General features: G+C 48.2%; 1 protein-coding gene across 3 annotated transcripts in view; it reads right to left on the bottom strand.

Annotated features, from left to right (window-relative positions):
• RPH3AL (rabphilin 3A like (without C2 domains)) overlaps positions 1-16,599 on the bottom strand; it is a 48,697-nt gene that overhangs the window by 12,115 nt on the left and 19,983 nt on the right. For all 3 annotated transcript variants that reach the window (XM_060268600.1, XM_060268602.1, XM_060268601.1), the window contains exons 4-6: positions 13,594-13,723; positions 8,248-8,334; positions 1,746-1,923 (exon numbers count right to left, since the gene is read on the bottom strand). In XM_060268600.1, coding sequence (XP_060124583.1) covers positions 1,746-1,923; positions 8,248-8,334; positions 13,594-13,723 — 395 coding nt within the window. The remainder of the gene's footprint in view (positions 1-1,745; positions 1,924-8,247; positions 8,335-13,593; positions 13,724-16,599) is intronic.

Here is a 16,599-nt window from a genome sequence, read left to right as displayed (position 1 = left end):
TCTCCTTCTTTGGAGGTCTTTAAGCAGAGGATTGACAGCCATATGTCACGAATGCTTTGATGGTGTTTCCTGCTTGGCAGGGGGTTGGACTGGATGGCCCTTGTGGTCTCTTCCAACTCTATGATTCTATGATTCTATGAAATCAAGTGCCGAAAAAGGCTGGGAGGGGTTACCCAGGCAACAGCTCACATCAATGCAGCTGTGTGAGAGTCCACACCTACCGTATAGCCTCAACACCCACCAAGATACCCCCAATTACGGGAATAGCTCAGTTGGTAGAGCATGAGACCCTTAATGGGTTTGAGCCCCACACTGGGCAAAAGATTCCTCCATTGCAGGGGGTTGGACTAGATGATCCTTGTGGCCCCTTCCAGCTCTACAATTCTATGATTCTATGATATGAGTGGACAAATTTATCAATTTCAGCTCCTATCCATTTCTCTGGGCTTTCTCAGTTCCAGATCAGTTTATGAACTTTTTTTTTTGAAGTCTGCACAAAAATTTGCAAACATTCAGGTGTGCCTCTCTCCTACCATTTGCAAAGAATTTGCCCTAACAGAACAGGCAGTGTCCAACCAAGCTTCTCCCATAGCCCAAGGGCTTTTGGCTACTCAACAGGACTTCTTTCCTGTTGCACTGGCTACCGTAAATCTGTTCTGGGCTTCCCCCTCCTCATTTAATCCACACCACAACCCTGTGAAGTTAGGCTAGCTAGGCTGAGAGGGGCAGAGGTTGGCCAAGGTCTCCCGGTCAGCTTAATGGCCGACTGGGGATTTGAACCCCGATCTCCCAGCTCCGAGTCTGACACTCTAACTAAAACACCACTCTGGCTCTAAACATCTAAAGGGCAGATTTATGGATCTAGTAAGATTGACAAATGTAATAAGAGGAGGTAATAAGCAAAAATTTGAGCAAAATGGGGAAAAATTTGGAAATTACATGAAATCACAATGCCCCGCAATAAAATCCTGGATCCATTTCTAATGATCGGCACCGAAAATAAGATGTATAGGAAGTAAAAAGAAAGGTGGACATAGTATGTAAAGGGAAGCAGTATCTAGAAAGAAATTGAGGTAACCGAGGTACAGACAAGGGGAAGTCACAAATTGGAGAGATTGATATGTTATATGTGATATTTAATTGGGAATTTATAGTTGAATGTTGTATATATTATTAGTATTGTGTTACCTGTATATATATTTAGTATGATTTAATTTTGATGTATGTTTTAATTTGAATCCTAATAAAGTTTATTTTAAAATAAAATAAAAAATAAACATCTAAAGGGTTGCCCGATGGAAGGTGGTTAGCAAACTTGTTTTCTCCTGCTCAGAAGGTTAGGATTCACATTCCAAGAAAGGAGATTCCGACTAAACGTCAGAAGAGCTTTCTGAGAGTAAGGGCTGTTCGAGACTCCCTCGGAACCATGGAGCTGGAAGGGACCCCAAGGGTCATCTAGTCAAAACCCCTGCAATGCAGGAATCTCAGCTAAAATATCCATGTCAAATGGCCCTGGCAGAAGCTGGCGGACTCTCCTTCGATGGAGGTTTCCGAGCAGAAGTTGCAAAGCCATCTCTCACGGATGATCCTTGGGGGTCGCTTTCCAACCCTACACGTCTAAGATTCCACCACCACCACTTATTTCTGCAATATTTCTTTAAAATCATGTTGCAGCCCTAGAAGTCTTCACACTAGCCCTGCCCCCCCCTGTTGTCAGGCCACAGAGAGCCAGGAAAAAGACTCACCTCTTCCTCTGGCCCAGGTGAAGGAATGACGGGGAGAGACCCCCTTGACGTCCATCGCTGGCGGCTCCAGGTGACGAGGCCGCAAGGGCTGCTCGCAAGCTTTGCCGCCGCTGCTTTTCAAAGGCAAGATATACTTGGGGAGGCCCTTGTAGAACCAGGCGCCGGACCGCTTCCAAACCTAGAGAGAAGGAGAGCAAATAATCGGGGTGACCTCTGGACCCTCCCGGGGTGACCCAAGGGAGGTACCGGCTGTGGGGCTGGTTTGTTCTGGTTTTCTCTCCATCCTCCTCCCTTGCAAAGATCCTGCGGACACTTAATGAGGACAGCGGAACGAGCACTGAACATCTAACCCAGGGGAACCACTGATCGAACGGCACTCAGCCCTGTGAGAATCCCGGCAGAAATTGCCCATTTGTCCCGTGCCACTGGGAAGCCACTATAGTGCTTAGAGCGTCGGACTAGGGCCTCTGAGATCAGGGTTCGAATCCCCACTCGGCTATGAAGCAAACTAGGTGACCTTGGGCAAGCTACTGTCTCTCTCAGACTAGTCTACCTTGCAGGGTTGTTGTCTGTATCTGAATATCAATTGCTGGAAACTTTCTTATTACGATTAGATTTTTTTAAAAAAAAAAAGCTTGCAGTGAGTTGTAATATAAGCTTACAGTTATTTGCATTAATGCATTAATGAGAGAAGTAATGAAATAAATGTAAAGATACGGTAGAATCCTTCATGTGCTTTATATAAGAGAAGAGGAAATCACAATTAGGATTCACGATTGATCTATTACATATTGATTTTAAACAACCTGCTCTGAAAATCACCATGGCAATCAACAGCAGGCGAGAAATTGCCTTTTAACTGAGAAACAGCCTGCCCTCAAAAACAAAAGAATCTGCCCTTTGCATCTCTGTATGAATTGTGGCTTTCTTGCCAACTGAGGAACGCCTGGAACAGAGACTCATACAGAGACACTTATGAGAGGAGGGTCTTACACCTGTTTTGGAAAACTTTTTGCAACAAAAACAATTTGTGGCAATAAGGGCTCAGAGCAAAAGCATCCAATTTCAGCTCAGAAAAGCAAGCTATTCAAAGTCCAGCGTGAGAATTTCTCTTCCAACCTGTTTTTATTCTCTCTCTCTCTCTTTTCTGAAGCTGACACAACAAGCTTGATAAAGGGCAGCTTAAACCAAATTAATGGAGGGAGAACAAATCAATCCTTTGCACAAAGGTGGGGGGAAATGAGGCTGCAAGGGCCAAAAAAAAAAAACCCTTTTCTGGCAACCCTCGTTTATCTTTGCAAATAGTATTTTTTAAACGATCCTCACCTGCACTAAAACTTTAGGACAGGACATTGTACTGCAGGAGTGTTCAAACCGATGGCCTCCAAGATTGTGTGATAATGTGATTGTGTTGTATGGGATAGCCCCCCTCCCTTCATGACTGGGACCTCGCAATGAGAAATCCAAGCTCACAAGGCTATTAGACACTTCCAAGATGGCCTACGAAAGACACACAGGCTTGAGTGCTCTCTGGTAAAAACCGCATAGAAGGGGCAAATGGAAGTACAATATTAACAACGGAATAAAAGTATTACAAGCTACTGAGAGGCTGCTGCCTCCTTATAGAATTTCAGCCTAAAAGGGACTCAAGCCGAGAGAAAAAAAGATCGTTTGAGTGTGAAAAACCGGAGCGAGGAGATTAGGGCGCCCCAGCGGCAGACGGGGCCGGCTACAGCGATAAAGACTTCGCGCTTCCCGCAAGAATGCTCGCCACACGTTCCAATTTAGATTTTAATAGGGAGATTGCGATGAAGGGAGCATATTAGCGCACATTTAATATACACGGCTTCGCGTAAAGGAGAGGGAGGGGGGAAGGGAGCGCAAGAGGAAACGAAGCAATATCAAGAGACAAAAAAAACCAGCCAGCCCAGTTTCATTGGAGCCTTCTGACAAAGCAAGCAGCGAACTGAGTGAGACAGGGTTTTCGAGTCAAGGAAGTGTGGGTCTGCTTTTGGGGTGGAGGGAATCAGAAGGTTTAGAAATATTTCAGGCCCCTATGGGTGTATGAGGAATGACTGAGGTAGTTGGGGGTGCTTAGCTTGGAGGAGAGGAGATATGATAGCCGCCTTCAAATATCTGAAGGACTGTCACATGAAAGATGTGCTTTTATCATGTATTTTTATACTGTGATCTACGGATGAACGGTGGGTGTTGTTGTTGTTGTTGTTTAGTCGTTTAGTCATGTCCGACTCTTCGTGACCCCATGGACCATAGCACGCCAGGCACTCCTGTCTTGCACTGCCTCCCGCAGTTTGGTCAAACTCTTGTTTGTGGCTTCGAGAACACTGTCCAACCATCTCGTCCTCTGTCGTCCCCTTCTCCTTGTGCCCTCCATCTTTCCCAACATCAGGGTCTTTTCCAGGGAGTCTTCTCTTCTCATGAGGTGGCCAAAGTATTGTAGCCTCAGCTTCAGGATCTGTCCTTCCAGTGAGCACTCAGGGCTGATTTCCTTAAGAATGGATAGGTTTGATCTTCTTGCAGTCCATGGGACTCTCAAGAGTCTCCTCCAGCACCATAATTCAAAAGCATCAATTCTTCGGCGATCAGCCTTCTTTATGGTCCAGCTCTCACTTCCATACATCACTACTGGGAAAACCATGGCTTTAACTATATGGACCTTTGTCGGCAAGGTGATGTCTCTGCTTTTTAAGATGCTGTCTAAGTTTGTCATTGCTTTTCTCCCAAGAAGCAGGCGTCTTTTAATTTCATGACTGCTGTCACGAAGGGCGGGTATCCAAATTTAAATAATAAATAATAATAGGCAAGCTTTTTTCCTCTCTTGCTCCAAACCAATGGATTCAAAAGACAAGAAAGGAGATTCCAACCAAACATTAGGAAGAACTTGCTGGTGGCAAGAGCCATTCGTCAGTGGAAACAGAACGGACTCCCTCAGCTGGAGGCTTTGAGAAAGAGGTTGAGTGGCCCTCTGTCATGGATGCTTGACTCGAGATTCCTGCATTGCAGGCGGTTGGACTCGATGGCCTTGGGGGGTCCCTTCCAACTCTACAATTCTGTGATTCTATGAACTGTCCCCAAGATGCCACAGCACTTTTAATTAATTTATTTAGTAGTGCCCATCAGTTAAGTGGGCATAGCCAACACGATGCCTTCAGCTGCCAGGAGCCCAGGTGTGGGAGGAAACTGTATGGGGATCTCCTGCTCGACCTCTGGGACATTTGAAGTAGATCCATGAGGATTTCTGGCTCCCAAATATTTTAACGGCAACAACACAAAACGAATTCTCTCCTGAACTAAACTTCTGATGTGAAGTACAGTGCATACCTGCCAAGTCTCCCGCTGAAAAATGCGGGAACAGCGGCGGTGCAGCACCGGACGTTGTGTAGAAGCAACTTCCGGGGCCGCTCTGACCATGTGTGGGCACATGGTAGGGCAGAGCGGCACCGGAAGTCGTTTCTACGCATGCCCAGTGGCCATCTTGGTGATGGCCGTAAGTGCGACGGCCATCTTCGTGACGGCCGCCGCCATGTGGCCACCACCAAGATGGCCGCCGGGCATGCGTACAAGCGACTTCCGGTGCCCGCACATGGTCAGAGCAGCACCCAAAATGGAGGCTCCCTGGCAGGTAGGAAATCCGGGGGATTTCCGGGATTTTTCTCCATTCGGGAGAACAGCGGGAAACGGATTAAAATCTGGGGGTTTCCCACGAAAACGGGATACTTGGCAGCTAAGGTACAGTGGGGGTTGCATCTGAAGTGGTAGACAGACTATGAGCTCAATTCAGTTCTCAAAAGCAAATCCCCAAGGTAAGAATTCTTTCATTCCAAGCAAATGTATTTTGCCCTTGGTTCCAACTGGTGGGTTCCAGAAAAACAAAAACAAAAAAATAATCCCCGCAAGCCTAAAGTATGCTGAGCCCTGCTCTTGGAAACCCGATTATTAAAAAGGAAAAAAGGGATCCTGAGAATTCTTGATTCTGCACCCCATGCTGAAATGGCTATGTTTGAGATGCATGGCATTGATATAATAAAAAGATAAGGCTGTCATCACACAGTAGTTTCCTTGGCCACCAACAGGTGGCGCTGCAACCTACAGAGTGTCAATAGTCTTCTGAGAGCTGTTGAGCCACTGCAGCAGCGTTGGATGGTGAGGTGAAAGAAGACGGAAGGGGGAGACTGAGGTGGGTATTCTAGGCAGACCGTGGAGGAGCAACTCTAAGGGCAGGGAGGACGGTTTGGCAAGGGGGTGGAGGCAGGTGGGGCTGGTGATCAAAGCCAGCATGGGCATGGCTCCAGGTAATTTTATACATTCTCCCTCTCTCATTACAGCAAATAGCAGCTTGCTAACAGATGTCATATGGGCTCGGGCCCATTTAGTTAGCATGTAGAGCACACACCCCATTATTAATGAGGCTGCACAGAATTGTAACCCCCCCCCCAAAAAAAGGTCAGGTGGCAGCAGGATAAATGAGGCAAGTGGGGAAATTAAACAAGCACCCGGTCCTTTTCATTAGGCATCAGCAGAACTTTGCAATTACATCCTTTTGGAGCAATCTGTCTCGACTCCAAGACACGCCTGCCTTGCAGAGCGGCAGGGATGGGCAGGTGGGAAGAGGCTGCGTTCCTAAACCCAGGTAAAGCAAGTCCACATTCTGCACCTTCTGATGGAGAAGACAGCAGAAGTTCAGAGAAATCTGGTTCAGTTTAACTCCGAAAAGCGAATTTACTTAATCTGCACGCCCTGAAACAAGCAAGGGAACTGAAACACAGCCAGCCTATGGAATTTGCACCCTTGTGGCTTTTGAAACGCTGCTGTCTAGCCAAGTCAAGGTGTGCAAAAAAAAAAAAGCATTTGACAGGGTAAAACGTGCATAAAATGGCACATTATGATTATCATTAGAATTAATTCATAAAAATATTTATCCACCACTACGCCATAAAAAGATATCAAAGTGGTTTACAGCAATAAAGCATGAGACCATACAACAAAAACCACAAAAAAGTTAAAACCAGAGATCAATTAACAATTGTTTATTATTAGAAACACAGAGTTGGTAGGGGCAATGAGGGTCATCTAGTCCAACCCCTACAATGCAGGAATCTTTTGGGCTTGAACCCACAACCCTGATATTAAGAGTTTGTTGTTGTTGTTGTTGTTGTTGTTACCCACCCTTGCTTTACCAAAAGTGGATATTATGCAAAACTGAACGACAAACACGCCTATTAGGAGAAATTCGCGCTAAATTGCTGAATTTTTACGAGGAGTTTCTTTTTTATTGGAAACTGGTGCAGAAATGTGGAGAGCTGAAGATTGGAAATAGGACGGAAACTGAAATTGACATATCTGCCCTTCCCTGGTCTGCTGCGAGCAGGAGGTGATCAGGCTTCAAATAAATCATTCCTGGCTCTGCACAAGCCTCAAAGCAGACAGATTTTCCCTGTTAAAAGGCTGGTGTTTAAACAGCATCATGTCGTCACGCTTCCTAGGGGCTGAGCAAGGCACCCCAACCAAAGCAGGTCCGTCCCTGTCAGAAGGTAAAGGAAGCGACTGCTTTTCCTGTATAAGGGCACCGATGAAGGGAGACATTTTGAAAGTGTCTTACTCTGCTTTTATCGCTCAGCTACCGTAGATATAATAATACAGTGGTGCCTCGCAAGACGAATTTAATTCGTTCTGTGAGTCAATTCGTTTTGCAAAAAATTCATCTTGCGAATCCCATAGGAATGCATTGAATTGGGTGTTGTTGGGTTTTTTTGGCCCATAGGAACGCATTAATTGAATTTCAATGCATTCCTATGGGAAACCGCAATTCGCTAGACGAATTTTTCACAAAACGAATTAGTCTTGCGAGGCATCCTCCGATCGCAAAACCCATTCGTCTAGCGAAAAAAATGTCTAGCAGGGCATTCGTCTAGCGAGGTACCACTGTAAATAAATTAAACAAGAAAAAATAAAGATTAAACTCAGTTAATGGAGGGAGGGCAAATCAACAGATTCTTCACACAACGGTTAAAAAATGAAGGTGCGAGGGTCAAAGCAACACTCGTCTCATGTTTTGTGTGTTTAAAATGTTCCTCACCTGCAATCTAAGTTTAATGTGGGACATTCCATTGCTGGGATAAGCCAATCTGATGCTCTCAAGACATTGGCTGAGTGGGAATTTGAACCTTGGTCTCCCGGGTCCTAGTCTCTCACTGCTGCACCACACCGGCTCTCAGGATACAGAATCCCAGGTTTGGAAGGGACCCCTGGGCATCATTCAACTGACCCTTCCAAACCTAAAGCATGATACTCAAGACCGCCTTGGTGGGCGTGTGGATGAAGGAGGCAGGCAGAAACTAGTTTCTACTGACCCAGAAACTCGGTGGTCACGCAAGTAATAAATTCTGCCCCCCCCCCCCGATTATTATTGCAGTCTTTCCTGAAGAAGCAGACATTTGATACTGCAAAGCAGGACACACCAATCCTGCCACCACGGACTCACCTCTCTCTGCTCGCTGCAAATCTTGCAGAACCAGACGGGCCGCTTCTGGGCGCTCAGGGTTTCAATCCCACATTTGGTGCAGACTTTCTGGGGGGGGAGGAAGACGACACGGGGATTGGGGTGGGAATCATTAGAAAGGCCGAAGGAGGCGGAGCCCACCGCCAACGCCACCCTCCCCTCGAAGGAAAGAAGCAAACCAACAACAGGGTCTAGGAGACCTGCCATTTAAATCCCCCATGGTGCACTGCTCCATTGGGAAATGCTGAGAGAGCGCTGTGGGGGGCCAGTCACAAAATGGCTGCCGTGGGGAGAGGGGCCCAATACAAAATGGCTGCCACGTTGGGCATGTTGTAATGGTTGCGGTCTCTTAAAGAGCAGAAAAGGAGACAAGATCACAAAATTGGGGGGACCGGGACCCTCCCTATCAGGTAGCAAAAGGCGGCCAGAGCGAGCCTTTGGCTGGTTCCAGCAAGTGCCACGTTGGCAACTCTTGCCCCGGAGCATTGTGGGAAATCAAAATGGCGGCCCCTAACCGTCCGCCGCAGATGCAAAGCTGAGCTGCTGCAATTTCCAAACCCACCAGAGGGGGGGACATATCACAGCTCTGAAGCTGGAGGCAACATCCCTTTGGCTCTAGTGAGGCTGGAGTCAAAGGTGATGGCAGTGGGGGGGGGAATGGACCACCGTTTCTGGCACCTGCTTGCAGGCCGTAGGAGCTGCGATTGAGGAGGGTGGCTGAGCGGCTGACCAACTCTCCCCGGCCACAAGAGGGGTGGGAGGAACAAACCCACAGGGCTTCAGATGGGTAAATGGAGAACCGTTTCAAAAACAGAGAGAGAGATATGTCGCAGGCAGGTTCGGCCGGGGGGATAAACAGCTGGTGCTCGATATAAAATCGATTCTCCTAATGAGGGAACGGCAATAGTCCCTCATGGTGCTGGTGGTGGAGAATTAAGGCGCCCAATTGAACTGCAAGAGCAGCAGGTGGTGCTAGCGGCCATTGATCACCACCGAGAAGGCGGGTTAACCCATTAAAAACACGTTCAAGTTTGCCCCGGAGAAGCTGAATAGAATTGTAGAGTCGGAAGCCCAAGCCCTGCAAGGCGGGAATCGCAGCTTGAGAATCCCTGACAGGTGGCCGGCCAACCTCTGTTGAAAAACCTCCAATGAAGGAGAGTCCGTTGCACTGTTCTTCCTAAAGGAATCCCCTTCCTTGTCATTTAAATCCATTGGTTCAGGGCCAGGCCAGGGGCCAGCAAACCTTTTCAGCAGGGGGCCGGTCCACTGCCCCTCAGACCTTGTGGGGGGTCGGACTATATTTTTTGGGGGGGAGAATGAACGAATTCCTATGCCCCACAAATAACCCAGAGATGCGTTTTAAATAAAAGCACACATTCTACTCATGTAAAAACAGCAGGCAGGCCCCACAAATAACCCAGAGATGCATTTTAAATAAAAGGACACATTCTACTCATGTAAAAACACGCTGACTGTCCGTGGGCTGGATTTAGAAGGTGATTGGGTCAGATCCGGCATAAGGTTCAGGCCCTACTCTCTGGAGCAGGAGAAGACAAGTTTGCTCTGTCTCCCATGTGGCAGTCCTTTAGATCCAGATGTTTTGGCCTACAACTCCCATGATCCCTAGCTAACAGGACCAGGGGTCAAGGATGATGGGAACTGTAGTCCAAAACATCTGGAGGGCCGAAGTTTGGGGATGCCTGCTTTAGATACTGGAAGATGACTCTCATATCTCCTGTCAGCCTCCTCTTGTGCAGGCTAAAAAATATCCAGCTCCTTTGTTCTTAAGAGCCAGGGTGAAGAATGTCAGGCTTGAAGCCCTCTAGCCCTCTTTATCATGCCCTCGGTACACTTGGGAAGCCCCTCCCCTTCTTCTCAGGCCACGCCCCCTGCTGATCCCAATCCCCACCCTCCTGGATGTTTTCACCTGGCTGGACATGCCTCCTTTAAGTCCGAAAATGCCTGTTCCTTGCCTGGAAGAGAGGGGGCACGTGGGGCATATCCAAAGCCACTCCTACTCAGAGTAGGCTCACTGGAATTATGGACATGGCCAACTTCGGCCCATTCAATGGGTCTACTCTGAGTAGGAATCTCATCAGCTACACCACTGTGTGTTTTAACGCTTACGTTTATTACTCCAGTCACTTTTGCCTCTGGCATGCAGCCCCCAGGAGGTTACGAGGAAGGGAACGTGGCCCTCAGGCTGAAGAAAAGTCCCCCCACTCCTGCCCTGTCCTGGACCCAAAGGTGAGAAGTCCAGGATTGCTCTGTTACTTAAGGGGAGGAATAAGTCACTGCTGTTTCTCTCCCTGCGGGAATCAAGGTCTACAGCTTAGGCCTGTAACAGTCAAGTGCTGCCCCCTGGTGGGCACCTGTGGAGTTCTAGAAGCCCTCAACATAGAAATTCCCTCCTGCTTTTCAGCCACATCACCCAGGAAACAAAAAACGTTCTCCTTCGCTTTGGCTCGCAGGCGGAAGAGGAGAAAAAGGGGAGAGAGTTTTGCAAGATGGGCGCTATTTGCAGGTACTTTAAAGGGTACTAAAAAGAAATGAGAGTCCCCTCAAATCCTCACAACATTCTTAATTTTGACAAGGGGAGAAAGTGGTGGCTCCCTGTGGCCGCCTCCAGGTACTCACACAGGACCTTCACCGCCTTCACTGGTTCTGATTTGAAAGAGAGGTAGAGCTGGGTATCATCCGCATACTGGTGAACACCCAGCCCAAACCCCCTGATGATCTCTCCCAGCGGCTTCATATAGATGTTAAAAAGCATGGGGGAGAGGACATTTAAAGCAGGGTGCCCCAAACTTGGATCTCCAGCTGTTTTTGGACTGCAACTCCCATCATCCCTAGCTAGCAGGACCAGTGGTCAGGGATGATGGGAATTGTAGTCCAAAAATAGCTGAAGACCCAAGTTTGGGAAACCCTGATTTAAAGCATGCAGCTCCCCCACCCCAACGAATCTTGGGAAGTGTAGTTTGTTAAGTGTGCCGGGTACTGCAGCTCTGAAAGGTAAGACTACAGTTCCCATGATGATGGAGGGGGGGATGTGCTTTAAAAGGTTTGGTGTAGGTGCTCCCTGAGGCAATCCTTCCTCATTCCTTCCCACCCGTCTTCTCCCACTAAATTGACTATTGGGGGTGGCGGGGGAGAGAAAAAGAATTAAAAATAAAATAAAAAAGACAGTAGTGGCTTAGCTTGGCAACCCAGCCAGCTATATTTGCCCCCTGCCTTAGAAGATCACAAATTGAAAAAGAAGCGATGTATTTTAAAAATTGGAAAAAAATAAAATAAAAAATCTGCTCCCTGCGGAAACTATTTTGCAGGCAGTGAGCTGTCATTTCAACATCACCTCCCTTGGTAATTTAAAAGCACTTAAATGCTTTCTCCGTGCCGTCGGGCGTGAAGGAAGGCTTGCTCTTCACAAACTAAATGGGGTTTCAGATGGGAAGTCAGCAGAGCGGAGTTGGAAAGAAAAATTGTGGACTTTAGATCGGGGCGGGGAGAGAGAGGAAGCCCCCAAACCTATCACCTTGCCAAGCCCAGCCTAGGGGGTTATACTTAATTTTTCACGCAAGGCTAGGTGTTGCTTTTTCCTCGCACGGAAAGTGCACGAAGGGCGAACTCGGTTGAATTTTGAAGCGAAGGAAAGAGCAGCTTATTGGGCGCACGTTTACACACCCTGCCAGAGTTCCCGAATTGACCTTCCTTTGTTTTACAAGGTTTTTAAAAGGTTGCTTCCCAAGATAAATATCTCCACTGGCTGCCCATCAACTACCAAGCCACGCTGAGAGCACTGGAAGAGCCTGCAGGATTGGGCCAGTGGACCATCTAGGCCAGCATCCTTTCAGGTTGACCAGCAAGCAGGATTTGAACACAAGAGCCCTCTCCTCTCCTGTGGTTTCCAGAAACTGGTATTCAGAAGTATTTGCTGCCTCCGGTTGAGGCTATCCTCTGCATTTTCTTCCTCCAAACCTCATAGAATCACAGAATTGTGGAGTTGGAAGGGACCCCCAAGGGTCATCTAGTCCAACCCCCTGCAACGCAGGAATCTCAGCTAAAGCATCCCTGGCAGAAGGCCATCCAACCTCTGCTTAAAAACCTCCCGAAGGAATCCGTTCCACCCCGTTTGAAGCCATCTAAGCTGGTGGCCATCACAGCTTCCTGTGGCAGCGAGTTCCGTAGTTTAACTACACGCTCAACACCCCTGTAGGTAACTGACAACTTAGATTCAGGGCACCTTAGGGACCACCTGACCCCTTGCATCACGGCTCAATATCCAAGATCCTTTGTAGAAGCGATGCTGGTCACACACACCCCACGACGTGTCAGCGAGGTTCCTCGGACAGTGACAAAAAACTGAGGCTTAACAGAGCAGTCCTGTGGAACACTCTGCCACCAGGGATTCAGCAGGAGCCTTCTGCTTTAATCAAAAAACTTTTCTATGCCACTAGGCTTATGCAGGCTGGAGAACTGGGCCGGAAAGCTCGGTCCCGTTCATACAGAAGGTCTTAAGTTTGTGTGTAGTCTGCAACCCAGGCTGCAGAGGTTCCTGGATCCACTACATTTCAGTTTTTTGCTTGCTTTCCACTGATGTATCTAATTCCAGATATTATTGTTGTTGTTTAGTCGTTTAGTTGTGTCCGACTCTTCATGACCCCATGGACCAGAGCACGCCAGGCACTCCTGTCTTCCACTGCCTCCCACAGTTATTATTATTAATTATTATTATTATTAAAACTGACTTTATTCTGCACTTGCTAAAATGCAGGCTTTCACCTTCTTTGCATTCATTGATATGCTTTGCAAACCTTTCTCTCTCTCTCTCTCTCTCTCTCTCTCTCTCTTCCCCCAACTTTCAAGCTGCCCCCCAAAATGGTAATAAATGGGTGTCTGTTGGAAGCTGCTCCGAACGCAGCTCACTATGGAAAGGCAGAATACAAACAAACTCACGATCAAACGATCAACCCAAAGCACAGCAGAGAGCATCAAGGATAAAGGCTTAAGAAGAACAGAGGAGGGAGAGTTGGGTGGGTTTCACCAGGAAAAGAGAAAACCGAGAGGAGATCTGATAGTCATCTTCATATATTTGAAGGGCTCCCCATGGAACATGGATCAAGCTTGTTTTCTCCTGCTCCGGAGGGTAGGACCCGAACCGATGGCTTCAAGTGACAAGAAAGGAGGTTCCAACTAAACGTCAGGAAGATCTCCTTCACTGGAGGTTTTAAAACAGAGGTTTGGTGGCCACCTGTTCGGGATCCTTCGGCTGAGATTGCCGAGGGGCCAGGTGAAGCTTGGGACGCCTTCTGCGGGTACCAGCAATCTCACCTTTTTGCAGTCTTGGCAAAAGACCGCCGTACTGCCCAGCAGCCCCAGAGCCTCCCCGCAGAGCAGGCACTGAGACAAGCCGTTGCCCATCACGTTCTTCCGCATGTTCTCCAGCCGCTCTACCAGGCGCCTGCAAAGCAAGAGCCTCCGTCAGGCTGGTATTTCCAGAGGATTCGTGACCCCACACATAGGAAGCAGCCTTAGAGCGCCTTCCCCACCCCCACTCCCCGGCAAATGAAGCAAGATTCCAGTCCTCATGGTTGTGAATGAAAGGCGGATTCAATTAGAAACACAGTATGCTGCCTTCTGCCGAGCGAGACCATTGCTTCATCCAACTCAGTATGTCTGCACTGGTTGGCGGCCGCTCTCCAGGATTTCAAGCAGGCAGTTTCTCCAGCCCTACCTTGAGATAGAATCCTAGAATTTTAAGAGTTGGAAGGGACCCCGAGGATCATCTAGTCCAACCCACCTGCAATGCCGCTGTCCGATACGGAGATCGAACCTGCAACTTTGGCATTATTAGCACCATGCCAGGATTGAACCTACGAAGTTCTGCATGTTCTGCTATGATGGGAGAATGCGTCACTTTGGATTAACAGTTTGTCATTTCCCCCACTCTATCCTCCTTGTTTCCATGACAGTTTGTGAATTCCACCCCGCCCCGCCCCCCCAAGTCCTTGCAGAAGTTTCAACCAGCCTTTTATAGTGGGTATTCCTCCCAATATATAAAACTGAGCCAAGCAATTTCCCTTAGCATAGCACATTTTTGCAAGCTATTTTCATTTTAATGCACACTTTTGTCCTAATTTGCATGTTTATTGTCCTCACCATTTGGGTTGGAGAACTCCACTGCAAAATCCAAAGAACAACGGATTTCAAAAGGCTCACTGTTCTTCAGTTCATGTATTGTTTCAGAAAGTGCGAGTCAAGCACGTCCGCTGTAAAATGCAAACGGAACTGAATTCCTCCCCCTCTTCGCTAACTTCGCCCACAGCAAAATCCCCACCACGCTGTTCTGTGACCATGGTGGAATCAAGCTCAATACTGGCCATGCTCCAGTGGCAGTGAGTTCCACAGCTGTAAGAACATTCCTTCTGCGTCATCCTTGACAGCTTCGCCATGTGGATCTTAACGTATTATTTTATTTATTGCATAAAATTTATATCTCATTTGTTTTCGTTTTAAAAAAACCAAAGCGATGATTGGTAAAAAAAACATTTAAAACATTCAGATCATTAAAACCAGCAATAAACTTAAAATGCATCAGCATTCTAGATACCCAAGTGGACTTGTCCAGACAAACATGTTTTTAGCAGGCACCGAACCAAATTCTGCCATTTCCTTCAGGTCACACTCTAGCACCAGGGCAGGGGAGTCTCGGGGCCCCAGTGGGACTGGATGTGGCCCTCCATACTTTTCTGGAGGGCCAGAAAAGTATGGAGAGGTTACTTTTGGCGAGGTTAAGGGGTGATATGATAGCCATGTTCAAATATATAAAAGGATGACATATAGAGGAGGGAGAAAGGTTGTTTTCTGCTGCTCCAGAGAAGCGGACACGGAGCAATGTATTCAAGCTACAAGAAAGAAGATTCCACCTAAACACTAGGAAGAACTTCCTGACAGTAGGAGCTGTTCGGCAGTGGAATTTGCTGCCAAGGAGTGGTGGAGTCTCCTTCTTTGGAGGTCTTTAAGCAGAGGCTTGACAGGCATATGTCAAGAATGCTTTGATGGTGTTTCCTGCTTGGCAGGGGGTTGGACTGGACGGCCCTTGCGGTCTCTTCCAACTCTATGATTCTATCTGGCCCTCGGATCTCTCCCAAGACATGCCCCTTCTCCCCAGCCCATGCCTCTCACCAATCCTGCATTGCAGCCCCCTTAAGTCTTTTTGAGGGGTTATGGAATTCTGATAATGCTCCTGCTTGCTTGGATGGCAGAGAGAGAAGGGCATGGCTTGGTGAGGGGGGCATGGCCTGGGAATTTTCCCAGGGGCCAGGCAAAGAATCCCAGAGGGCCACCCACATGGCCCCGGGCTCAAGCTTTCCCCATCCCTGCTATAATAAGGTTACCAGATTTTTTTCAATGAATCCAGGGACACTTCAATCGATCAATCAATCAAATACTACATGTTTGGGATGTTGATGCTGCAGCGATGGCGGTGGCAGAGGGGCAGCCGCTGTCTGGAACTCAACCACCACATATCCCCTTCCTCCGAGGTTTCTATCTCCTTTCTCCATGAGCCTGGGCAGCCCCTAAGTTGTGGGTTTTTCGGTGGTGGTGGTGAAGCGGTGCGTGGTGGGTCAGGTATAGAAGGCGGAGAAGGAGGGCCGAGAGCAGTGGCAGAGAGACTTGGGCAGCGTGATGCCTCCCTTCCTATCAGAGCAGCCCCAATCCCATTCCCACTTGCCTGAAAGCAGGAGGGGGCGGGGATCCCTCAGCTGGGAAACCAGGCTTCCCATTGCCTGAGAGATTCCTTCCCCCTCCTGCTTACACGCAAGCTCCGATAGGCAGCGTGAAGCCTCCCTTCACAGCTTAGTTGCAGGGGTCAGGGAAGGTGGAGGCAGCCCGGAAGCTGCATCTTCTAGCCCCCGCACCACCATCATATGGGGGGGACTTCCGAGCAGCTCCTGAAGCCAGCCACAGCCAACTGCTCTTGGTTGCTGAGACGGCCGCTGCTGCGTTTCCCGGGGACATTAGATGAAATCCGGGGACATTCCGGGGATGGAATTTGTCCGGGGACTTATTCGCAAATCCGGGGATGGGTCCCCGGGAAACAGGGATGTCCGGTAACCCTATGCTATAAGCCAGGCACGTTCCAACAGGTAGATTGTGATCTACCGATAGATCACTGGACATCTGTGGTAGATCACTGGCTCTCCCCATAGAAGCTCAACAACTTAAAAAAGCTCAACATTTTCTCCCTACACCCCCCAAAAACGGGGTTTCCCCTCCCTAAAAAAAGAGTTCAACGAGTCTTTCATCTGAAACCCCCAAAACGGATTTTGTTGT

This window comes from Zootoca vivipara, chromosome 15 (genome assembly GCF_963506605.1).
Source record: "Zootoca vivipara chromosome 15, rZooViv1.1, whole genome shotgun sequence".
NCBI classification, from domain to species: domain Eukaryota; kingdom Metazoa; phylum Chordata; class Lepidosauria; order Squamata; family Lacertidae; genus Zootoca; species Zootoca vivipara.
Note: the sequence above shows the minus strand (reverse complement) of the source record. Positions and strands in the feature narration are given on the sequence as shown.